Here is a 26,457-nt window from a genome sequence, read left to right as displayed (position 1 = left end):
ACAGCCAGCTTGAGAATAAAGCCAACCCAGAGCACAGCAAGAGAGAATGAAGGAGAGAAACTTAATGATAACATCCGAGTCTAATCAGAAGCTGGCTTCAACTCTAAATGAAATTGTAGCTTTTAATCATAACTGCTTAAGCTAATCGGAGTTGGGTTTCTGACACTTGCAACTGAAAAGTACTGACTAATTCAGCATCTTTCCCATTAGTTTCAAAAGATCGCATCCCCCATTTCCTCCAGGACTTTGTTTTCTCTTTTATCTTCTCTTCTTTTTTATTGACTTTTTCTCCTCAGCAAGAATCATTCTTCAATCTCTTCCTAAATAAAAAAGCAAAAGCAAAAACAAGCAAATAATCTTGTGAGCCTCTGCAAACTTCTGTTTATTTGCTCCTTTCTCTTTGAATTCTTATTCCAGTTTGCGGTGTGTGTGTATGTGTATGTGTGTAAAAATCCTATCTTAATCTGTTTGGACTGCTGTAACAAAATACCATGGACTAAGTAGCTTATGAACAACAGACGCCTATTTGGAGGCTGGAAGTTCAAGGTCGTGGTGCTCAGCATGGTTATATTCCAGTGAGAGATTTTTTTCCTAGTTCATAGCTGGTCTTTCTCACTGTGTCCTGACTTGGTGGAAGGGCCGAGAGATCTCTGTGGTGTCTCTTTCATAAGAACACTAATCCCATTCATGGGGGCTCCACTCTCATGACCTGGGAACCTCCAAAAGACCTCACCTCCTAATACCATTACAGTGGGCATTAGGATTTCAACGCATGAATTTTAGGGAGACATAAACATTCAGACAATAGCAAGCCTCCTACACTGATCATTTATTTCCTCACTTTCATTCTCTTCTCAACCCACTATGGTTTGACTTCTACTCCTATCTTCCCTCGAATCTGTTTCGAGTAAAGTTGACAATGACAAAGTTCCAATACACAGGTCCTGATCTTCTCTGACCTCTGTGCTACCCTAGAGGCCCCAGGGGAGGTCATATATTGGATTCACAACATAATACATCTAAGGCATTTATAATCAGTCCTAATGAGGCCAGAGTCAACATTTTCTCTTTTCATGCCTTTCCTCGCTACCCTTCTCTATGATGAGTAGAAATCCATGCTATGGTCTAGCAGGCAACTGTAATGTAGTTCTGAACTGTACTTCTGGAAATGTAATTTTGCTCTGTGCTATCGGAGTGAAATTTGCACATTTTGTGAAAGAAGTGCTAGAGCTGTGATAATCTTGTGTATCCTATTGACCCTTTGGACACTGTTAAATGTAGAACATATGAGAAACTACCCATTTCAATAAAAGATGGTTTAGATGACAGCTATTGAAGGAGTGCAGGTAGCTGATAGAGACCCTCCAGCCTGAGGTGGAGGAATGGATGACAAGTAAAGAACTGCTTTGGGCTTTAAACTTGACTGGTAGAGGATTCTAGTTTTCAAAACTTTCTCACTGAGGTCTTCAATGTGAAAGGCTGCCCATATTGTTCAAATATGGGTGCTACTACTTTTATGTTGCAGATTCCTAAACTATAGTTCTAGGTCAAACTCCTTTCCTGAGCTTCAGGGTGTGTACCCAATGCCTGATTGTGTTTCTTCTTGGATGTCCTATAGTCATCTCCAACTGGCTTCGTCACTGCAGTCTGCTTTTTCTCCGGGGTGCCACCATCCTTCAGCTGTCAGGAAACCGGGGATTGATTCCAGGTTCCTCTTTCCCTCAATTACCCCTGTATCTGTCTACTTCTCGGTAGGAATCCCAGTATGTTAGTTAGAAATCCTCATGAATTCCTCTGGCCTTTGCCCTCCAATCATTGGTCATATTAAAGCTGAGTGATTTTTAAAAGGTTCAAATTTGGGGCGCCTGGGTGGCTCAGTTGGTTAAGTGTCTGCCTTCGACTCAGGTCATGATCCCAGGGCCCGGGAATCGAGTCCCGCATCAGGCTCCTTGCTCACTGGGGAGCCTGCTTCTCCCTCTGCCTGTTGCTCCCCCTGCTTGTGCTCTCTCTCTCTCTCTGACAAATATTTTTTAAAATAAGATTCAAATTTGATTTTGTAACTCATTGTTTAAAATTTTTGCCGTGTTGGCTGTACAAAGATCAGACTCCTTGGTACAGTTTACCGGAACCCTGGATCTCGCCAGTTCTTGACATGCCCTCTTGGAATGCTTCCATGCTGTTTCAGGGTCTTCTTGATGTCTTTCCCCCAGCGATCCACTTTTCTTCTCTACTGCTATTACTTTTTGGATAATTTGTATGAGTTCAGGACTCAGTTTAGAGACCTCAAAATTCAGAAAATCTCTCTCCCCAGACCATCTTCTCCAAGGTAGAGAGGGTCTACTCCTGGTTAATGAATATTATAGCACTTACCTCATGGGAATTATATTTCCCTGTTTTTTTCCCCACTCTGAGCTCCTTGAAGGCAGAATTCTCTTGTTCATCTTAGCATATCACTATCCTCTAAAGAGTTTTTTCAAATGTATAAAATAGCAGTCCTCAAACAAAGTAAAAAAAATTCTTAGAGTGGGTTGCATCTTATGAAACAGAGCAGGCCCAGAGGAAAATATAGGGACTCTGGCTATGGCTGTTGATATCAAGTCTTTGAATTAAGATAGAATTCATTAATTCAACAAATTAGTGTGATCAAATAGGTATTTGGTGTCATGCAGAAGTATCTTCAGTTGTGCATGGTGATGCACATTTGATTTATAATCAACAGAGACTCTCATCAATATAATAATTATAACAATTTAGATAATATTAATTGCCAGGTCTGCTAATGTCATAGTTGGTTATTTCTTTTAATTTTAATTTCTTCTATTTAATATAAGTAAAACCATCATTAAATTACACAAGAAAAAAGAAAAACAACGAAAACAAATCCCAAAGCTTCAGATGGGTTTCTGGCACATTAGCTAAAAATTTTATGAAATCAGCATAGATTTTGCTTTGCAACGTTCAGGACTATTACTTCTATACTTCATGCTTTCCCTTTCCCGGGAGATAGCCATTGGAATAGTGGTTTCCTGGAATGTATTTAACTTTTGTTGACAGTGAGGATACCAACAAAACGATTAATAACATTTTGCAGTAGTGTGGTCTTTTTACCTTTCAATGGATACCTACATATAATAACTTACAGGTACAGTTTATAGGAAAAAATAGTCATGTTGAAAGAAAGTAGAAACTTTTTGTGCCCCTTAAAATATACCTTAATATAAATTTGATTTTGATGAGTCCAAATTAAGATGATGTAGTTAATTGGCTTCAGGGGCCCATGAATGCTCCCTCATAGGGGTGGGTAAAATAGGGTTGCTGAAATCAGGGGGCTGGTGGTCAAAGGGGATGTCAGTGGAGCAGTGAACCAGGAAAGTTCCTGGACTCCCAAGGATGCCTCTTCCTTTTATCTTTGGTACTTACTTCAGAAGGGAAGATATGCTATCTCCTTCACTGTCCACTTCCCACAAGACTCGTTCTCATCAAGTAAACGTATTAATGGGGCACCCGGGGAAAGGAGAGCCACTCTCCTGGGTGGCTGTGCTGGGGCTACACTGGCCCCTGTATCAGCGTGCGGCTTTACAGATTGAACCACGGACAATACAGGAGCTATTCCGGGGACAAGATGTATAATTTGGATAAGACAATGTTAATTGAAATCCATTTGCACAAAGGTCCTTAGGGTGTTGCTTTTAAGTCTAGTTCCTCATAGTAACACTACAGAAGGGTTACTCTTTGCTTTTTTTTTTTTTAAACCATATTGTTTGGTAGTTGCACATTTAGATAAATTGTGTAAAGGTGCATATAAAGATATAATAGAATTTTAAGATAAATCAAACAAGCAATTCCAGCACATAGAAATTTTAATTTGAAATAAAATAGTTATCAAGAAATTTTAATTCAGTGCCTTGGTACCAGATGCTTAAGAATATGTTTGGGTCTGATCTCAAATCAGTTCAGGTAAGCAGATATAACCAAAAATTTATATATATATATATGTGTGTGTATATATATGTACCCATATATGTATATGTGTATGCATGTATTCATGTGTACACACACATTCATGCATACATATATTCAAGTTATATATGTATATATATTCAAGAGTTATATATTCAAGATACATAGATTCAAGACACATAGATTCAAGATATCTAGGAATTCAAGATATATGTAGATTTATGATATATAAAAATCTGCCCTCACGCAGAGGTGGGATTCTCTAATTTTACTCATGGCACATATTTTGGAAAAATTACTCCCAAAGGGACACATTAACCATAGATGGAATGGATTTCTACTCTTCCACTTTTAAGTATTGTAGTCTTCTCATGGTTGTTAATTCAGGTATAGAATGAAACTCAGTGTTTGTGAATCAGAGATGACTCCGAGGTGGAAGAAACCTATGCACTTGGGCCTGTGTTCAGGTAGAGGACGAACTAAAGCCATGAAGCGAGATGGGCTGTTTGTTCTTTACTTAAGAGGTTATATTTCTCACCTACTGGCATATAAACATCTATTTCATGAAGTCATTTTCTTAAAAATCTTTTCTTTAGCTATAGACACAGTAAAGTAGCCATGAACAGTTACATTTTTAGCTTGCTTCCAATCTTTTTTTTTTTTTTTTCAGAAAAGCTTCCTCCAAAGTAAGTTAGTAGCAGTAGCAAGCATGGCAGAAGTGTGGTTCTCTACGCAAATGAGACTATTCGTAGTGGTTAGGTCTTTTCAGCAAAACATTTTGTAAAAGTTTCTTGGGAGTGCACACTTTCCTTTAGTGCATACCCAAAGACTTGTGTTCTCACAGGTGTATGAACTTACCGGGGTTTCCAGAGTCCCCAGTACTTTCACTTTTGTGTGGCCTTTTACAATGTAATTAAAAACCCTCCATGATCTACTAAACGTACTAAGTTGTTAAAAATTGACAAAGATATCAGTTTAGATTCTAAATTTGGGTTTACTTTCCTAAATTGAAACATCAAGACCATAAAGAATATGAAAATTTTATTTTTATAGGAGATTTACACAGAAAAAACATATTTCTGCTTTGTGGGTTTCAGTCTTTTCATTTCCTTAGCTTGTCTCTGCTGTGTGCACACAACTAGTAGATGCTTTTCGTTCTTTCTTTCAGTTTGGCCAAGGATGCTTGTGATATAATATTTGAATATTTGAATATTTGTTTTATCTTAAGGGGTGAAAATTGTAGGTCAAAATCTATGAAGAAGAATTCTCTAGGTGAATAAGAAAATACAAAAAATTAGGAAAATATGTAAACTCAAGTTATGAGGTATTTCAAAGATACAGTGGCATTAAAAATTCTCTTTCCTACTATTTGCAACTGCCAGATCTCTTGCTTTAGTCTTTCTATCTGTACATTTGGAGAAACACGGAAAAATTTGAGATAAATGCCCTTTTGTTCATGTGAGGGCTGCTGTAGTTACGAGCAGAGTCAGAAAAAGAAAGCAATAAAGTGATATTTAAATGTATTTATATAAGAACAAAAAATTTCCTTAAAAAGTTACTAAAAGGCTTTTTTTTAAGTCCTAAAAACACTCACTTTTATAGGGCACATGATTGTCTGTGTGACCACTCTTTCCAGAGGGAGTTTTTTGTTTTTAAATACTAGGAAAGTATGACTTATTCAAATTAGATTTTCCATGCTATATTTAGTTTTACAGATGTGTTTAGTTCTAAAACTGTGGTTTACTGTGTTCTGGGGAGAGTATGTATATAAAAAAATCCCAGGAAACCCTTACACGTAATTCAGATGCAGTCAATTTTAGCACTACACCACGATCTCTCAAGTCCTGTAGTCTATTGCTTCTGTTAACCAGAAATCCTGAACTCTCTGTATCTAACTTTCTATGGCTAGAATCTGAGAAAATGACCCATTATCATTTTTAAAGTTTCTCAAAGTCTGATGATCTTTTTCTGAGAGTCAAATAGGTTGTTCCTCTGATATAACAAGAACCAAGAATTTCCAGCAAACAGATTTCATTACATACAACGCATACACCAGAAACACACAGATCACACATGACTCTCAGTCAATATACACAGCATTCACTCGAGGGGTAAACGAATAATGAGCCAAACATACATACATGTGCAAATGTACAATTAACAGCATATTATTTTAGATCCGAATGTCCTTTGAATATTAAAAATAAGCCAGGAGACAGTTCCGGTGACCGCCGTATGAAAGCTCTAGATTGCAATTTTCACGTAGAAGTAGCTTCATATCACGTCTCGCGAGGTTCGTATCGCACAGCAAAGGACCATGCTGAATATCATGCCAAAGATCTGAAACAGAAGGGACCACTCGTTAGCGACTTTCAAGTGATAGAAACTGATTAAAAAAAAAAAAAAAGCAAACTGCATGGGTGTCTAACAAATAATTATAACCAATAATTACTGGCTATAAGTGGCATTTTTATATATACTACTTAATTATGGCCGCTGGCTGAAGACTGCCGTATTAACCTGTCGACTACGAGTTGTTTACACTTTGGTCTAAAGAGTTTCCTGTTGTTGGAAAAGCTCTGAACTTGTGCAACAGTGACCGCATATTACAAAGTAGAGCATCTCTTCATTTTTCCTGCTCCATTTTAAGGTAAAAATGACGCTTCACTATTTAACTCTATAGTTTTCCCAAAGCATAAGCTGAGGTATTGGAACTATGGTATTACTCATGTCTTCTGCCTCTTGGATAATTCTTTGAAAAGCCAAATACTTGGCAAAACCAATGGCCACTGGTATGGTTTGAATAGAAGGATGTCAAAAGATCTTGCTTGTTGTCAATCATTTCCCCTACAATTTCGCAGAGCCTATAGGATGTTATCTGTGGGTGTGAAGTTTATAAACTACTGTCAATGTTTGTTTAAAGAAATCTATACCATAACCCTATGATTCTCTCCTCAATCCTATCCTACATCAGACTAGAATCGATAAATGTTAAATTTAAAATCCACATATTATCTGCTATTATGGAAGGGAAGAGGTAAGCTTAAGTAAGGGAAGAGCCAGGAGCAGGGCTCTAAGCCTCTGGCTGCCAGAACTCAGCACCAGAGCATGGCAGGAGAGACACCTAATGGACGTTTGGCTAACTGATTACACTGTGCAACTCTTTATCTTAAGAAGAAAGGAATTACAGAAGGAACTTTGGGGGTGCTGATTCAAGATGACCAATAGAGGGCCTTCCCCCTTTAGTGTGGTTGTCAGGTTGGTTGCAACCCTCTCTTCTGTCCTGGTTGTACTCAAAAGGGATCCCCTCAGAAAGGAACTTTTTCAGCACCGTCCTGCCACTGTCATGAGTCAGGGATGACTGCCTCCAGGATGTGCGCTCGGAGACTGTAGAATTGTTAGGAGTGTCTCTTTGATACCTCTATAATGCAGCACATTTTCAAATCTTCTGCCTCAAAATTGTCCTCAGGAAGCCACAGAATAGCAACCAGGCTAGCCCTAGAGCCGGTGAGGAGGGCCTGAGAGATGTCCCTGGATCGGGAGGTCCTCAGCACAGTATTTCACCCGTTGCCTCACCTCTCTGTGCTCTAAACACAGAAAAGAGGGAAGATGCTTGTGTGTTCCGGAAAACTGCCAATTCCTTGATTTTCCTTGTAATTCCCTTTGTCCCTTCCTTAGCTTATGCCATGACTTACTCTACATCGAGAGCTGGAGGGTAAGTACTGCCTCAGCATTAGCTATGATCGCTCAACCTCTGGACAGCGGAAATCACCTCTTTACTGGCCTGGCTCAAATCCTGCCTCCCCCCCACTTACCTCCACATGGCAACACAGGTCCTTCTAACCCGTGGTGGCTTCCTTGTACCTTAAGGATAAAGCCCAGTCTCTCAAGAGGGCACACAAAGACCACAGTTACGTCGGCCCTCACACCCTCCTCACTGTCACTTCTTGCTGCTCCTGTCACTCCCTTTGGCCCCTATCAATTCTTGCACGCTCTTGTGCTTCGGAGGCCCAGAGCCGTGCGCAGGAGCCTGGGTGCACCGGGCACCACACTCTGCGTCTGTTATTCCCTCGCTCTGGATTCTGTGTCTGGGAGTGCTCGGATTCTGTACAGAGCTAGCATTTATTGAGTGCTATCTTCCAGACACTTTATATGAGTTAATTCCTACAAATACTTTATATGTATTATCCCATTTCAGTTCACAACCATCTTACGAGGTTGGTACATTGAAGTCCTCATTTTACAGATGAGGGAGCTAGGGGGCGAACCCCGACAGTGTGCTGCCCGAGCTTGCACTGTCAGTCACTATGCTACTTCTGCAAATCATACGTGAGAGAGAGTAACCTGGCAGGCTGTTTTCAATTTCTAACAGTAAGAAGAGACCCAGAATTGGAAAGGACTTGTCTCGTTTCAGCTTGCTGGCCTACTGCAATGATAAACTCAAGGTCATAATTAGGTTAAAGTTAAAACTGGCATCATATTTCAGAGAACTGGGTATTGCTGCATCAAATGAGCTTTGTTCTTAGAAGATGTCCTGTCAACAAATGTCTATCTTTAAGAGAAATCTCTCCCAAGATACTGCCATATCACACGTGAAGACAAAAAAGATGCAAAGGCTTCTTAGAAAGCAAAAAAGGTAAGTTCTGGAACTTTCTCACCGTGAGACCTGCAATCCCAATACCAACAATTCCGATGAGCTGGAGCTTAACACTGATTATGGCCTCAATTTCATCAATGCAATTCTGTTTTGGAAAGAAAACAGTCAGGAATAACAAACAATGGTACCTGTGAGTCATCACTTGACCCAACCCTCTCCTCTACAGAGCGTCCTGTGAAAGTTAATCCGTGTCAGCTTCGGCTCACATCTAAACCACTTCTCTTACATAGCACCATTCTGATAACCTTCAAGCAAAAATGTGTATCGGGGAAAAATACAATCCTCTCCTTTTGGTGGAATGTTCCTATTTAGGCCAACGACTGCTTCAGAACCCTGAAAACTGGCTGGAGGAGGCTATTCTAGGACCTGAAGCATTTAAAAATTTGGGGCATCTTCTTGCTTTCAGCATATAAAAATAAGTAAAATATCCCCCAAATAAAGTTCCTTGCTTTTGTAATGTTATTAATAATTTAAAAGACTTTCTACCTACTTGGTCCAATTTACTATGCAAGGTAGGTATTACATAGTAAGAGGCTTAAAAGTCTGTACAGGTTCAAATTAAACAAAGGAAAACTGAATGTTAACAGTTAGAGGACCACTCTTTTCTATGATGGCTGGGCTGGGTGGGTGGGTCTCTATCCTTTCATCTGCCCCATAGAGACTTGTGCAGGGCAGGTTCCAAGAATGGGGGATAATTGGACAGGGAGCAGAACAGATCACTTGTAATTATAATTAGTTTCTCCAGCTTCTATTTGGAATCCTCTTAAGTACAGAGGTATGCTCTCTATGCAATTTTGTATTTAGGCTGCCAGGTCTTTTTACTTGTCACTGGTCAACTCCCTTCAGTACGCCCATAAGCTATATGAAAACTTTACCACTATTCTTATGTCTCCTATCATACTGCATTCATTCATTCATTCATTCGTTCGTTCATTCATTCAACAGACAGTTCTTGAGCATCTACCTTGCATCAGGCAGTCACTGGAATACTGTGGTAGGTATGGCGATAAGACGGGATTTCTTCTGCCCTTAGGGAGCTCACATGATATAGACCCACAAAAAATAATACATTATAATACATTCTGGTAAAAGTTTGAGAACGACTGCACTAGATAGTGGCTCTCCCTGGAGAAAATGGGAGTCAACCTATAGAAATCCTCCACCTTCTTCTCCTTCACCTATAAACTTATATGCTCCATTCAGTGCCAGGCACTGTTGTAGGCAGTGAGCATGCGAAGTCAACAAGGCAGCACTGCTCCTTACTTCCTCTCCCTCTTCAAAGCCAAAGAAGTACCCATCTCTGTGGAAAGTTAACCCCTTTACTAGAACCGGATCTCTTTCCCTCTCCTCACCTTGGGAACCCTGTGCTGTCAGTTACCTTCTTTTCTCCTATACATTCAGCCTCTACTTCTCCATTGACGTTTCCACTCATCGTATAATGCCAGGCCCATGTTCTCCAGTCTAAAACAAAACAATCCCCTCTACTACTGTCCTCCTCTAGCTCTGCCCATATTCCCTCCTGGCTTTCACACCCAGCTTCTTTTTGTTGAGAAACTAACGTGTTGGTTTGCTTCATTGTAAAAGAAATATGTGCTTACTGTTCAAATTTTGGAAATTCGGTAGTTTCCCCTTATCTGTGGTTTTGCTTTTGCAGTTTGTTACCCGTGATGAACCACAGGTCTGGAAGCAGATGGCCCTTCTCCTAACATATTGTTAGGTCATTAGTAGCCCAATACCTAGTAATCGCATCATTTTATCATCTCACATCATCACAAGAACAAGGGTGAGTATGGTACAGCAAGATATTTTGAGTGAGAAAGAGACAACGTTAATATAACTTTTATTATAGTATATGATTATGACTGTTTTCTTTTATTCTTAGTTATTGTTCATGTCTTACTGTGCCTAATTTATAAGTTAAACTTTATCATAGGTATGTATGTATGTATAGGAAAAAAGGCAGTATATATAGGGTTTGGTGTTATTCGTGTTTCAGCCACCCCCTGGGGTCTTGCAACATACCCCCGCAGATAAGGGGGAACTACTGCAGATTAAAAAGAAGAAAATAAGACATATTTGTATTCTTACACTAAAGATAATCACTAACACTGTTGGTGTATTCTTTTTCTTTTTTTGATGATTTTATTTTTCTGAAGTTATCTCTATACCCACCGCGGGGCTTGAACTCACAACCCAAATATCGGGAGTTGCAGGCTCTACCAACTGAGCCAGCCAGCCACACCTATTGGTATATTCTTTTCTTTCTTTCTTTCTTTCTTTCTTTCTTTCTTTCTTTCTTTCTTTCTTTCTTTCTTTCTTTCTTTCTTTCTTTCTTTCTTTTTAAAGATTTTATTTATTTGAGAGAGAGTGAGAGAGCATGGGGGGGAGGAGCAGGGGGAGGGACTGGGGCAAGCAGACTCCCCACTGAGTATGGAGCCTGATGTGGGGCTCATCACAGGACCTCGAGATCATGATCTGAGCCAAAGTCAGACACTCGACTGATTGAGCCACCCAGACACGCCTGGTGTATTCTTAAACACAAACACACACTTAGTTCATTCTTTATACCCAACTATGTGTTTTTTAGATTTAAAATTATGACTTCAAAATTAATTTCTTTAAAAATTCTTTGAAATAGTGGCTTTTAATGGTTGTAAAACAATTCATCATATGATAGTACATAATTTAGACAATCCCTATTGTTATATATTAATGGCCTATTCAGTATTTTATTCTTATAAATAACACTGCAATGATACCATATCTCTGATTTCTTTTCCTTAAAATAAATTGAGGAGTGGAATTTCTGAATCAGAGAACATGAACATACTTAACTCACTGGTCTTTTTAAATTTTAATTCCAGTTACTTAACATACAGTGTTATATTTGTTTCAGGTATACAATATAGTGATTAACACTGCCGCACATCACCCTGAGCTCATCACGACAAGTGCACTACTTAATCCCCATCACCTATTTAACCCATCCCCCACTCCCCTCCCTTTGGTAATCATCAGTTTGCTCTCTATAGTTACGAGCCTGTTTCTTGAGGGGCACCTGGGTGGCTCAGTCATTAAGCGTCTGCCTTCGGCTCAGGGCGTGATCCCAGCGTTATGGGATCGAGCCCTGCATTGGGCTCCTCCACTGGAAGTCTGCTTCTTCCTCTCCCGTTCCCCCTGCTTGTGTTCCCTCTCTCTCGGCTGTCTCTCTCTCTCTGTCAAATAAATAAATAAAATCTTAAAAAAGAAAGAGTCTCTTTCTTGATTTTTCTATTTTTTCTCCTTTGCTTGTTTCTTAAACTCCACATGAGTGAAATCATATGGTATTTGTCTTTCTTGACTTATTTTGCTTAGCATTATACTCTCCAGCTCCATCCATGTCATTGCAAATGGAGAGATTTCATTCTTTGTAATGGCTGAATAATATTCCATTGTATATATATACTGTATCTTCTTTATCCATTCAGTTGACGGACACTTGGGCTACTTTCTTATTTTGGCTATTGTTGATAATGTTGCTATAAGCATTGGGGTGCATGTATCACTTTGAATTAGTGTTCTTATTTTCTTTGGGTTAATAACCAATAGTGCCATTGCTAGATCATAAGATGGTTCTATTTTTAACTATGTGAGGAGTCTCCATGTTGTTTTCCACAGTGGCTGCACCAGTTTGCTTTCACACCAATAGTGCATGAGGGTTCCTTTTTCTTCGCATCCTCACCAACACCTGTTCTTTCTTGTGTTGTTGGTTTTAGCCATTCTGACAGGTGTGAGGTGATATCTCATTGTAGTTTTGATTTGCATTCCCCTCATGATAAATGATGTTGAGCATTTTTTCATGTGCCTGTTGACCATCTGTATTATATTCTCTGGAAAAATGTCTGTTCATGTTTTCTACCTATTTTTTAACTGGATTATTTGCTTTTTTGGGGGGAGGGTGTTGAGTTTGGTAAATTCTTTATATATTTTGGATACTAACCCTTTAACAGATATGTCATTTGCAAATATCTTCTCCCATTCCGTAGGCTGCCTTTTAGTTTTGTTGATTGTTTCCTTTGCTGTGCAGAAGCTTTTTATTTTGATGATGTCCTAATAGTGTATTTTTGGTTTTGTTTCCCGTGCCTCAAGAGACATATCTAGAAAAACGTTGCTATGGCCAATGTCAAAGAAGTTACTGCCTGTGCTCTCTTCTAGGATTTTTTATGCTTTCCTGTCTCACATTTAGGTTTTTAATAGATTTTGAGTTTATTTTTGTGTATGGTGTAAAAAAATGGTCCAGTTACATTCTTTTGCAAGTTGCTGTCCAGTTTTCCCAACACCAGTTGTTGAAGAGACTTTTCCCCATTGGATATTCTTCCTGTTTTGTTGAAGATTAATTGGTCTTTTCATTGTGGGTTTATTTCTGGGTTTTCTATTCTGTTCCATTGATCTATGAGTCTGTTTTCGTGCCAGTACCATACTGTTTTGATTACTATAACTTAAGTCCAGAATAATGATGCTTCCAGCTTTTCTTTTCTTTTTCAATATTGCTTTACTTATTCAGGGTCTTTTGTGGTTCCATACAAATTTTAGGATTGTTTGTTCTAGTTCTGTTGAAAACGCTGTTGGTATTTTGATAGAAATTTCGTTTAATGTGTAGATTGCTTTGCATAGTATAGACATTTTAACACTATTTGTTCTTCCAATCCATAATCACGGAATATCTTTCCATTTCTTTGTGTTGTCTTTAATTTCTTTCATCAGTGTTTTACAGTTTTCAGAGTACAGGTCTTTCACTTCTTTGGTTAGGTTTATTCCTAGGTATTTTATTATGTTGGATGCAATTATAAATAGGATTGTTTTCTTAATTTCTCTTTCTGCTGCTACATTATTGGTGTGCAGAAATGCAACAGATTTCTGTACATTGATTTTATATCCTGAGACTTTATTGAATTTTTCAGTTCTAGCAGTTTTTTTGGTGGAGTCTTTAAGGTTTTTCTATATATGGTATCATGTCATCTGCAAATAATGAATGTTTTACTTCTTACTGATTTTGATGCCTTTTATTTCTTATTGTCTGATTGCTGTGGCCAGGACTTCCAGTACTATTTTGAATAAAAGTGGTAAGAGTGGACATCCTTGTCTTGTTCCTGACCTTAGGGGAAAGCTTTCAGTTTTTCCCCATTAAGGGTGTTAGCTGTGGGTTTTTCCATATATGGCCTTTATTATTAAGGTATGTTTCCTCTAAATCTACTTTGTTGTCAGTTTTTTTCATGAATGGATGTTATACTGTGTCAAATGCTTTTTCTGATCATATGGTTCTTATCCTCTCTCTTATTGATGTGATACAGATTTGGGAATATTGAATCAACCTGGCAACCCAAGAATAAATCCCACTTGATCATGGTGAGTGATTTTTTAAATGTATTATTGGATTTGGTTTTACCAGTATTTTTGTTGAGAATATTTACATCCATGTTCTACAGGGATATTGTCCTGTAGTTTTCTTTTTTAGTGGTGTTTCATCTGGTTTTGGTATCAGGGTAATGTTGGCTTCATAGAATGAATTTGGAAGTTTTCCTTCCTTTTCTATTTTTGGAATAGTTTGAGAAGAATAGGTATTAACTCTTCTTTAAATGTTTGGTAGGATTTGCCTGGGAAGCCATCTGGTGCTGGATTTTTGTTTTTTGGGACTTTTTAAGGTACTGATTCAATTTCATTGTTAGTATTCAGTCTTTCACATTTTTAAAATTTCTTTCTGATTCAGTTGTGGGAGGTTATATGTTTCTAGGAATTTATCCATTTCTTCTTGGTTGTCCTATTTGTTGGCATATAGTTTTTCATAATATTCTCTTAAGATTGTTTGTTTTTCTATGGTGTTGGTTATTTCTCTTCTCCCATTTGTGATTTGAGTCTTTTCTCCTTTTTTCTAGGTAAGTCTGGCTAGAAGTTTATCAATTTTATTGATTTTTCAAGGAAGCGCTCTGGTTTCAGTGGTCTGTTCTATTGTTTTTTAGTTTCTATCTCATTTATTTCTGCTCTAATGTTCATTATTTACTTTCTTCTGCTGGCTTTAGGTTTTGTTTGTTTTCTTCTAGCTCCTTTTGGTGTTAGGTTAGGTGTTTATTTGAGATTCTTCTTGCTTCTTGTGGTAGGCCTGTATTGCTGTAAACTTTCCTCTTAGAACTGCTTTTGCTGTATCCCAGAGGTTTTGGACCATTTGTTTTCATTTTCATTTGTTTCATGTACTTTTTTATTTCTTCTTTTATTTCCCAGTTGACTCATTCATTGTTTAGTAGCACGTTATTTAATCTCCATGTATTTGTGGTCTTTCCAGATTTTTTCTTGTGATTGATTTCTAGTTTCATAGCATTATGGTCAGAAATATGCATGGTATGATTTTGATCTTGATTTTGTTGAGGCTTTTTTTGTGGGCTAATATGTGATCTCTTCTGGGCAATGTTCCCTGTGCACTTTAAAAAATTTAGAATGGAATGTTCTGAATATATCTGTTAAATCTATCTAGTCCAGTGTATCATTCAAAGCCATTGTTTCCTTATTCATTTTCTGTTTAGATGATTTGTCCATTGTTGTAAGTGGGATGTTAAAGTCCCCTCCTATTGTATTCTTATTGATTAGTTCCTTTATGTTTTTTATTAACTGTTTTATGTATTTAGGTGTTCCCTTGTTGGAAGCATAAATATTTACAATTGTTATATCTTCTGTTGGGTTGTCCTCTTTATTATGATATAATTCCCTTCTTCATCTCTTGTTACAGCCTTTGGTTTAAAATCTAGTTTGTCCAATTTAAGTATTGCTACCCCAGCTTTCTTTTGACATCCATTTGTATGTCAGACGTTTCCCTGTCCCCTCACTTTCAATCTGCATGTGTCTTTATGTCTAAAATGAGTCTCTTGGAGGCAATATATAGATGAATCTTGCTTTTTTAATCCATTCTGTCACCCTGTGTCTTTTGATTAATCTATTTACATTCAAAGTAATTATTGACAGATGTGTAATTATTGTCATTTTATTATTTGTTTTGTGGTTGGTTGTAAAGATTTTCTCTGAAACTTTCTTGTCTTTCTTTTATGGTTTGCTGATTTGCTTTAGGATTATTTGGCTTTCTTTCTCTTTATTTTTTGCATATTTATTAGTGGTTTTTGACATATGGTTACCATTATTAGGTTTGTATATAACCTCTTCTGCATATAGCAGTCTATATTAAATTTATGGTTGCTTAAGTTTGAATCGATTGTTTTTGCCTCTCTTCCCCATGTTTTTATGTTATTATATTATTATATTTTATATCCTTTTTGTAAGAGTTCCTGGGCTGATTTTTTACAGAAATATTCATTTTTTCCCCCTTTTGTATATCCTACCTCTATACTGTCACTTTTGGTCTCTCTTTATCGATAAAACTCAAAGAGTCCCCTTTAATATTTCTTGCAGAGCTGGTTTAGTAGTCATGAATGCCCCGGTTTTTGTTCTGTTTTGTTTTTGCCTGGGAAACTCCTTATCTCTCTTATTCTAAATGATATTCTTCCTGGACAGAGTGTTCTTGGCTGAAGATTTTTCCCATTCAGCACTTGGAATATTTCATGCCATTCTCTTCCAGCTTGGAAAGTTTCTGCTGGAAAATCTCCTGCTAGCCTTATGGGTTTTCCCTTGTACTGACTTTCGTCTTGCTTTAAAATTTTCTTTTCTTTATCACTATATTTTGCCAATTTAATTATAATATATCTTGGTGCGGATCTGCTTTTGTTGATTTTGATGGGAGTTGTCTGTGTCTCTTAGATCTGGATATGTTTTCTTCCCCAGATAAGGAAAGTTTTCTGCTATTATTTCTTCAAATGAATTTTCCGCCCCCTTTCTCTCTTCTTCTTCTGGAACTCCTATTATAGGAATGCTATTATGTTTGATGGCGTCATTGAGTTCCCTGAGTTTATCCTCATCTTGCATAATTCTTTTCTCTGTCTTTTGTTCAGCTTGATTACTTTCCATTACTCTTTTAGGTCACTAATCCATTCTTTTGCTTCTTTCATCCTGCTGTTCATTCCATCAAGCATGTTTCTCATTTTGTTTACTGAATCCTTTATCTCTGCTATGTTATTCCCTATCTCTGTGCTAAGGTCTCACTCAGGTCTTCCACTCTTTTCTCAAGTCCATTGAGTATCCTTATGATCACAGCTTTAAATATGCTATTAGGCATGTTACTTATATGCATTTTGCTTAGATCTCTGTCTGTGGCCTTGTCCTTTTATTTCATTTGGGATAAATTTCTGTCTCCCCATTTCGTCTGCCTCTCTGTGTCTGTTTTTGAGTGTTAAGACAGTCAGCTGTGTCTTCTGTTCTTGAAACTGCTCTTTTATAAAAAAGAGGTCCTGGCACTTCAGGAGAGTATCCTGTGTGTGTTGCTTATGTTGTTGTTGTGTCTGAGTCACCTTTTCTTTCCATGCAATCATCTACATTGACTTTCTGCCTGTTGCGTGTTGTGGTTGCTCTCTGTGGTGTTTGGGACCCAGGGAGGCCAACTCTAAGTGGGCATGCCTACAAAGGGAAAACTTGGGAGTAGGGTGGCAGTGTTAGCAATATTGTGTTGGGCCACTAGTCCTATGCTGGACCCCTGAAACACTGGGCTATGTGCCAGGTCAGCCAGGGATATGAGGCTGGGCTTGGAATGCAGCTGTGACTTGGCACATGATGGTGGCTAGGGGTACTCAGTTGGGCATGATGCAGCCGCTGGGCACTCAGAGGCTGGGCAGGTGTGCGGGCAGCTTTAACAAAATTTGCTCTGAGCCCAGGGCCAAGGTTAGCAGGCTTGGAGTGGGTGAGTCTTCAGGAGATCTCGTGGTCATGGTGCACTGCTAGCAGGTTAGGTTGCAAGTATCTTTGCAGTCCTGATTCCTGCAGGTGACTCTGTGTTTATGCTGGTGGGTGGTGGAGGAAAATGGCACCTGCCAACTCCTTTGTTTTCGAAGTCACCCAACATGCTCTGAAATCAGTATGAACAGATCTGTCTCCTGTTTTCCCCTGGCATTGTGTAAACGGCTATTTTCATGTTGCCTCTCCATACAGGCTGCTCTTTAATGGTGGTAACCCAGCTATCTCTCACCCTCCCAGCTTGCCTAGTGCTGAGTCAGCTGACTTTTACAGTTCCAGGCTCCAAGTCCCACAGGTTTTACAAACTCAGGGAATTTAGCCTCTCTGGTTTTTAAAGTGAAACGTTATGGGGATTAGTCTTCCCTGTATGAGCTCTCTGGTGCATGAGTCCATTTCTCTGTCCTATCTGCACGTGCAGCTCCCTCCCTCCTGCAGGCAGTCTCCTTCTGCCTTTCTGACCTTCCTAACCCTTCAGATGCAGCTTCTCTATATTTAGTTGTGCAGTTTGTTTTGTCAGTCTTTGGATTGCTTTCCAGTTTATAGACTTGGATGTGGGTGATATCTAGCTATAAACATAGTGAGGTCAGGGTCCTCCTACTCTGCCATCTTAGCAAGCTCTCTTAACTCACTAATTTTATAGTCATAATGACCTCTAAAAATTTTGTGCCGATTTCTCTGAAAATGCTCGTTTCATATAATTTTTCCCAACATCGTATATAATTAATAAGAATAAAAAACCTTGGCCAATTTCATAGGTTAAACAATGGCAGCTCTTTAATTTGCATTTTTTTAAACATTGCTATTAATTGCCTACGTTTTTGTGTGTTTAATGGTAATTTGGATTTCATCTTTTCTGAACTCTCTTTTCCTGTCCTTTGCCCCAACACTACTTGAAAGGGCACCCTTATTCCTTACATCTCATTTCATGCAGAATGGGCTCTGTCCTCACTCTGCCCCTGACATCAAGGTACCTTTTTAAAATGCTCAGTCCTGTCAACATTTCAGTAGTTATCTTACTGGACATCCTTGGACTTTTAGTTCCCTATACAAACTGTCATGTTTTCTGCTTCTGTGCCATTGCTTATGTTATTTCCTCTGCAGGCAGATCTCCCTCTACCCTCTCCTGTCCAATGCTTCCATTTTCAGCTAACCGAAGAGTTAGCTGAGGCATCATTGCTCAAGTCAGCTTTCCCCTGATCCCTCCAGCCTCTGGCCTTACTAAGGAATCCGTTGTGTTTTCATAGCACTTGTACATTCTGTGCATATTTCTGTTCCTGTACTTTATTTATTTCTGTCTTTATCTTTCCTGTTAAACTGCAAGTTCCTCAAGAGTATGGACTTTGTATCATTCATCTTTGTATTTGCAGTGCCAGGCATAAGATAGATATTGATAAATGTAGAGCCGACCTCAGTGGCAGCACCTGACCCTGGTGACCAATCCCTCCCCCACCATGTGTCTTTTCACATGTGTGTCTGTTTTTGCTAGTTTTCTTATCTGGCAGCTCTTCTTCTCCCCATCCTTAAATGTTCTTGTTCCCTGGAATTCTATCCTTGCCGTTCTTTTTTCCAAACCTAATGGATCAAATTCTTATCTACAGCTTTAAGATTCCCATGAAGTACAGACACCCAAACCTCTCTCCTGAGCTGCAAGCTAGATTTTCTGTCTATTGGACATTTCCAATTGGAAGTTCTACTGGCTCCTCAAAATTACCATGTTAAGCACTGAACTCACTTTCTTTTCTCCAAAATTTATTCTTTCTCTAGTCCTTAGTTCAATAAATGATACTATCTATCCGGCTGGCATCTATCCCTCTTCTTTCATGTCTAACTGGTCTGGTCACCAGGTCCTATAGATTTTACTTTCTAAATGGCCTTCTCTCCATTCCTGGTGCTCAGTCCAGCTTGTTACCAGTTAACATCTTTTGGCTGACAATGAGATAGCAACCTTCCCAATTGGTTTCCTTGGCTCCAGATTATTCATTTGCCATCAATCCTCCAAACTTACCACAACAAACTCAGGAAAATGCAAATCCCATCCCAGATCCTACGTTTGGTGCTTTCCTAAGCATACAGCATGAAATCTAGACTTCTGGCTTCGCAAGAGTATTCAAGGCTCTTCAAGAACAGATCCCTCCTCCTTGAAGGACTCATATCCACAGGCACCTGAGCTTTCAGTCACTCCCCACTGCTGGCACTTTTCTGGATACCACTACCTTCTCTTGCCTCCATGCCTTTACCCTATCTCTTCTACCTGGAATACCCTTCTCTTTTGTTAGCTAAACTCCAATTCATCCTTTAACAGTCATCCCAAGAATCACATCAGGGAAGAGGATTTCTGGAGAGATGGCAGAGTTGGACGATCCTAAGCTCACCTCTTCCCATGGACACACCTGGATAATAGCGACATCCGTGCAACCAACCCAGAAAACCCAAAGACTAGCAGAACAGGCTTTCCACAGTTCATCATAGAGAGGAGGCTACACTGAAAAGGATAGCGAGGGCAGAGATGCTGTTGGGAAAGAAACCCCTGGTTAGACTAACCACAAACAGGAGGGGCACCACAAGCATGGAGAAAGGAGAGAGACAGACCCCATCCCAGGCATCCCAGGCACAGGGGGCTGGCACTGAAAAGATAAGTCCCCGTGACATTTGGCTTTGAAAACCAGAGAGGCTTAATTTTGAGAGTTTTTACAATCAGTGGGGCTTAACACCAGGAACTTTAAAAATCAGCATGCTCTGCTCTGGGAGAGCCAGAGGGTGATAGGAAACTGAGTCACTATCCTTAAAGAGCCAGCATAATAAACAGGCCTACTGAGATACAGCTTAGAAGCAGCAGTTTGGAAAGTACCTGAGGTATACGGGAAGGAGATTTATTTACATCTCAGAACGTGTGCGGGAGGAGCAGAGATCTTTAGGAGAGGTTTCCAAGAACAAAAGATCTGGTGGGCACCATTTCTCTCACCTTGTTCCCCAGCCTAGATACCTAGATACCTATAGGAACCAGTGAGAACACTTGCCACATTGCCTGCCTCTGCGTTCTCCTGTGGATCTGGCTCCACCCCATTCAACCAGCCCCACTGGGCAGGAGTCCCTCCAGAGCGGCTCCTGCCATATCTCAACCTGCAATCAGCCCAGGCAGGGACTCCACCACTCCAAAGTAACTCCTGCCCTGGGAAGAGGGGAAGATAACCATACACACCATTTCAGCTGTAGTCCCAGTAGCGAAACCTTATAACTGGTGGTTTAAAGAGAGGGCCCTGCCAATCGGTGCATCTGCAGCTCCAGCAGACAGACTGGGGGCAGACATCTGATCTCATTACTGGCTCTGCCCACCAACAAAAGCCTCTTTGGGACCTCACAGGAAGAGAGCCCTGAAGTTCATGGTCACAGCAGCATCAGCAGATGGATTGAGAGCAGACATCTGGTCTGACTGCAGGCCCCACCCACCAATGAAAGCCTCTCAGGGGACAAGGCAGAGACAGTGCCTTGCAGTTTGGCATGACCACAGCCCCAGTAGATGGGATGAGGGCAGACATCTGGTTTGACTGCTGACACTGAATAAGCCCACTGTGGCCCCAGACTGACCCTGTAACAGCATAGGAACCAAACCCTGTCAACTATAGGCAAAGTGGCCCATTGAAGTTGTCTGGATTGAAGATAAACAAGACTCAGCCAGAACAGTAGGGCCTGTGCAACCCACACAGAAGACACCCCTGAAGCTCCCAGTCCTGGTGAAGAGGGCACACTGCACTGCAGCGTGCCACAGGACCTCTTCTTCATAGGCCACCACTTTCAAGATCAGAAGACATAACTGACTTTCCTAATACATAGATACAAACACAGAGAGTCACACAACATTAGGAGAAAACATCTTAAATTATAGGATGAAAACACAGCAAAAGAACTAAATGAAATGGATATAAACAACATTCCCGATAAAGAATTCGGAGCAATGGTTATATTCACTGGACTTGAGAAAAGAGTGGAGGATCTCACTGAGATCTTCAACAAAGAGAAAATGTAAAAAAGGACCAATCAAAGATAAAGAACTCAATAACCAAAATTAAAAATACACTAGCGGGAATCAATAGTAGATTAGAGGAAACAGAAAAATGGATCAGAAAGCTAGAAAACAGGGTAATGGAAAGCAGCCATGCTGAACAGCAAAAAGAAAAAAAAAATGAGAACAGGTTAAGGGAATTCAGTGACATCATCAAGCATAATAAAATTCACATTATAAGAATACAAGAGAAGAAGAAGATAGAAAAGGGGGCAGAACACTTATTTGAAGAAATAATAGCTGGAAACTTCCCTAATATAGGGAAAGAAACAGGTCCAGGCAGCACAGAGAGCCTCTAACAAGATGAACCCAAGGAGATACACACCAAGACACATAATAATTAAAATGGCAAAAAACAGTGATAAAGAGAGAATTTTAAAAGCAGCAAGAGAAAAGTAACAGTTACAAAAAAAAAGGAAACCCCATAAGACTACCAGCTGATTTTTCAGCAGAGACTCTGCAGGCCAGAAGGGAGTGGCATGAAAAATTCAAAGTGCTGAAAGGCAAAAACCTGCAACCAAGAATACTCTACCCAGCAAGGCTATAATTCAGAATAGAAGGAGAGATAAAGAGTTTCCCAGATAAACAAAAGTTAAAGGAGTTCATCACCACTAAATCAGACTTACAAGGAACATTAAAGGGAGTTCTTTAAGTGGGATGAAAAGGCCATAAACAGGAGTAAGAAAATTATGAAAGGCAAAAATTTCACAGGTAAATACGAACAAACAAAAGTAGTAGATTAATCACTTATAAAAACAGTACAGAGATTAAACCACAAATGCAGTAAAATCAATTATATCTGTAAAAATCAAAGAATTCATGAAATAAAAGAACGTCAAGTGTGACATTATATAAATAAAATGTGGAGAAGGGGGAGTAAAAATTTAGTGCTTTTAGAATGGGTTCAAACTTAAGTGACCACCAGCTTACTATAGACTGCTATGTGCATAAGATGTTGTATATGAGCTTAATGGTAACTGCAAATCAAAAACTTGTAATAATATGCAAAACATAAGGAGAAAGGAATCCAAGCAAATTACAGAAGAAATCATTAAATCACAAGGGAAGAGAGCAAAAAGAAAAAAAGAACAGAGATGAACCACAAAATAACCATAAAACAAGTAACAAAATGACAATAAGTACATACCTATCAATAATGACTTTGAATGTGAATGAACTAAATGCTCCAATCACAAGACATAGGGCGACTGAATGTATAAAAAAACAAGACCAATCTACATGCTGCCTAAAATAGACTCATTTCAGACTTAAAGACACATGCGGATTGAAAGTGAAGGACTAGAAAAACCTTTATCATGCAATGGAAGCAAAAAAGGTGGGGTAGCAATACTTATATTGGACAAAATAGACTTTAAAACAAAGGCTGTAATAAGAGACAAAGGAAGGTCACTACATAATGATAAAGGGAACAATCCAACAAGAGGATATAACAATTGTAAATATTTATGCACCCAAATACATCAAGCAACCATTAACACACTTAAAGGAAGAAACTGATAGTCTACCATAATAGTAGGGGACCTTAACACCCTACTTACATCAATGGATAGATCATCCAGGCAGAAAATCAGCAAGGAAACAGTGGCTCTGAATGATACATTGGACCAGATGGACCTAACAGATATATTCAGAACATTCCATCCAATAAGAATAGAATACACACTCTTTTCAAGTGTATACGGAACATTCTCCAGAACAGGTCACAATGTTAGGCCACAAAACACATCTCAATAAATTCAAAAAGATTGAAATAATATCATACATATTCTCCAACCACAACAGTATGAAATTAGAAATCAATCACAAGAAAAAATCTGGAAAGAACACAAATACATGGAGGCTAAATAACAAGGAATAAGTCAACCAAAAAAATCAAAGAGAAAATTAAAAAATACATGGAGACAAATGAAAATGATTACACAATGTTCCAAAATCTTCGGGATGCAGCAAAAGCTGTTCTAAGACCAAAGATTATAGCAATACATGCCTACCTCAAGAACCAAGAAAAATCTCAAACAACCTAAACTTACACAAAAGGATCTAGAAAAAAGAAAACAAACCAAGCTCAAAGCCAGTGGAAGAAAGGAAATAATAAACTTTAGAGCAGAAATAAATGAAACAGAGACTAAAAAAAAACAGTAGAACAGATAAATGAAAACAGGAGCTGGTTCTTGGAAAAGATCAATAAAATTGATAAACCTTTAGCCAGACTCATCAAAAAGGAAGACCCATCAAATAAATAAAATCAGAAAAAAAGGAGAAGAAAAAGCAACCGACATCACAGAAACATGAAAGATTATAAAAGAATATGAAAAATCTTATGCCAACAAATCGGACAACCTAGAAGAAATGGATAAATCCCTAGAAACAAATTTGAACAGACTGAATACTAGCAATGAAACTGAATCAGTAATTTAAAAACTCCCAACAAACAAAAGTACAGGACCAGATGGCTTCTCAGGTGAATTCTACCACTTGTTTAAAGAAGAGTTAACACCTATCCTTTTTTTTTTAGTATTTTCTTTTTTTTGAAAGAGAGAAAGAGAGCCTGCGTGAGTGGGGGGAGGGGCAGAGGGAGAGAGAAAGAGAGTATCTTAAGCAGGTTCCATGTTCAGCACAGAGCCTGATGTGGGGCTTGATCATAGGACCCTGAGATCATGACCTGAGCCAGAATCAAGAGTCAGATGTTTAATTGACTGAGCCACCAGGCTCCCTGAGTTAACACCTGTTTTCAAATTATTCTAAAAAATAGAAGAGGAAGGAAAGCTTCTAAATTCATTCTATGAGGTCAGCATTACCCTGATACCAAAACCAGACAGAGACACTACAAAATAAGAGAACTATAAGCCAATGTCTCTGTTGAACAAAGATGCAAAAATCTTCAACAAAATAATAACAAACCAAATCCAGCAATAATAAAAAAATCATTCACCATATGATCAAGTGGGACTTATTCTTGGTATGCAAGGTATTCACAACTCAATCAACTTGATATATCACAACAATGAAAGAAAGGTTTTACCATATGATCACCTCAATAGATGCAGAAAAAGCATTTAACAAGATACAACATCCATTCATGATAAAAGCCCTCAGCAAAGTAGGTTTAGAGGGAACATATAGCAACATAATAAAGGCCATATATGACAAGCCCACAGCTGAAATTTACATAAGGGTGAAAAACTGAGAGCTTTTCTTCTAAGATCAGGAAGAAGATAACGATATCCACTCTTACCATTTTTTTTTTCTTTTTTCTTTTTTCCCACTCTTACCACTTTATTCAACCTAGTACTGGAAGTTCTAGCCACAGCAATCAGGCAACAAAAAGAAATAAGGCATCCAAACTCGTAAGGGAGAAATAAAGCTTTCACCATTTGCAGATGACATGATACTATACATAGAACACCCTAAAGACTCCAACAGAAAACTACCAGAATAGGTAAATGAGTTCAGTAAGGTTGCAGGATACAAAATCAGTATACAGAAATCTGTTGCATTTCTATACACTAATAATGAAGTAGTAGAAAGAGAAATTAAGAAAACAATCCTATTTACCATTGCACCCAAAATAATAAAATACTTAGGAATAAACTTAGCCAAGGAGGTGAAAGATCTGTACTCTGAAAACTATAAAACATTGATGAAAGAAATTGAAGATGACACAAAGACATTTCATGCTCCTAGACTGGAAGAACAAATATTGTTAAAATGTACGTACTAGCCAAAGCAATCTACACATTTAATGCAATCCCTATCAAAATACCAACAATATTTTTCATAGAATGAGAACAAATAACCCTAAAATTTCTATGGAACCATGAAAGACCCCAAATAGCCAAGGCAATCTTGACTAACAAGAACAAAGCTGGAGAAAACCAATCCAAGATTTCAAGGTACACTACAAAGCTGCAGTAATCAAAACAGTATGGTACTGGCACAAAAAAAGACACATCAATGGAACAGAATAGAGTCCAAAAATAAACCCACGCTTTTATGGTCAACTAATCTATGACAAAGGAGGCAAGATTATGCAATGGGGAAAAGATAGTCTCTTCAACAAATGGTGCTGGAAAACTGGACCACCTTTTTACATCATACACAAAAATAAACTCAAAATGGATTAAAGACCTAAATATGAGACCTGAAAAAATAAAATTCCTAGAAGAAAACATGAGCAGTAATCTCTTTGACATTGGCTGTCGAAACATTTTTCTAGTTATGTCTCTTGAGGTATGGGAAACAAAAGCAAAAATAAACTATTGGGACTACATCAAAATAAAAAACTTCTGCAGAGCAAAGGAAATAATCAACAAAAGAAAAAGACAACCTATGAATGGGAGTAGACATTTACAAATGGTGTATCAGATAAGGCGTTAATATCCAAACTATCTAAAGAACTTGTAGAACTCAACACCAAAAAACCAAATATCCAATTAAAAAATGGGCAAAGGACTTGAATAGATATTTCTCCAAAGAAGACATCCAGATGGCCAACAGACACATGAAAAGATGCTCAATATTGCTCATCATCAGGGAAATGCAAATCAAAACCACAATGGAATGTCACCTCCACTGTGCAGGACAGTATGCGGGCTCCTCAATATATCAAAAATAGAAATACCATATGATCCAACAATTCTACTATTGGGTATTTACCCAAAGAAAAACATTAATACGAAAAGATATATGGCACCCTATGTTCATTGCAGCATTATTTATAATAACGAAAATATGGAAGCAACCCAAATGTCCATCAAGAGATGAATGGATTACGAAGTAGTATATATACACAATGGAACATCACTCAGCCATAAAAAAGAATGAACTCTTGAAATATGCAACAACATGAATGGGCCTAGAGGGTATAATGCTAAGTGAAATAGAGAAACACAGTCCG

At 38.6% G+C, this 26,457-nt stretch overlaps 1 protein-coding gene across 3 annotated transcripts in view; it reads right to left on the bottom strand.

The window, feature by feature from the left end:
* Positions 1 to 4,986: 4,986 nt before the first annotated feature.
* The window catches only part of TSPAN2 (tetraspanin 2), a 54,436-nt gene continuing 32,965 nt past the window's right edge, over positions 4,987 to 26,457 (bottom strand). The window contains exons 7-9 of one of the 3 annotated variants that reach the window (XR_008958738.1): positions 8,619 to 8,702; positions 6,102 to 6,300; positions 4,987 to 5,228 (exon numbers count right to left, since the gene is read on the bottom strand). Coding sequence is in view for 2 of the 3 variants with exons in the window: in XM_057310347.1 (XP_057166330.1) it covers positions 8,547 to 8,702 (156 nt within the window). In the remaining variant the exon portion in view is untranslated. Of the gene's footprint in view, positions 8,703 to 26,457 lie in introns of all 3 variants that reach the window. The other 2 variants (XM_026483678.4, XM_057310347.1) reach the window with 2 other exon arrangements.

Source organism: Ursus arctos, unplaced genomic scaffold (assembly GCF_023065955.2).
Source record: "Ursus arctos isolate Adak ecotype North America unplaced genomic scaffold, UrsArc2.0 scaffold_12, whole genome shotgun sequence".
Classification (NCBI taxonomy): Eukaryota; Metazoa; Chordata; class Mammalia; order Carnivora; family Ursidae; genus Ursus; species Ursus arctos.
This window is presented reverse-complemented; position numbering and strand designations above follow the sequence as displayed.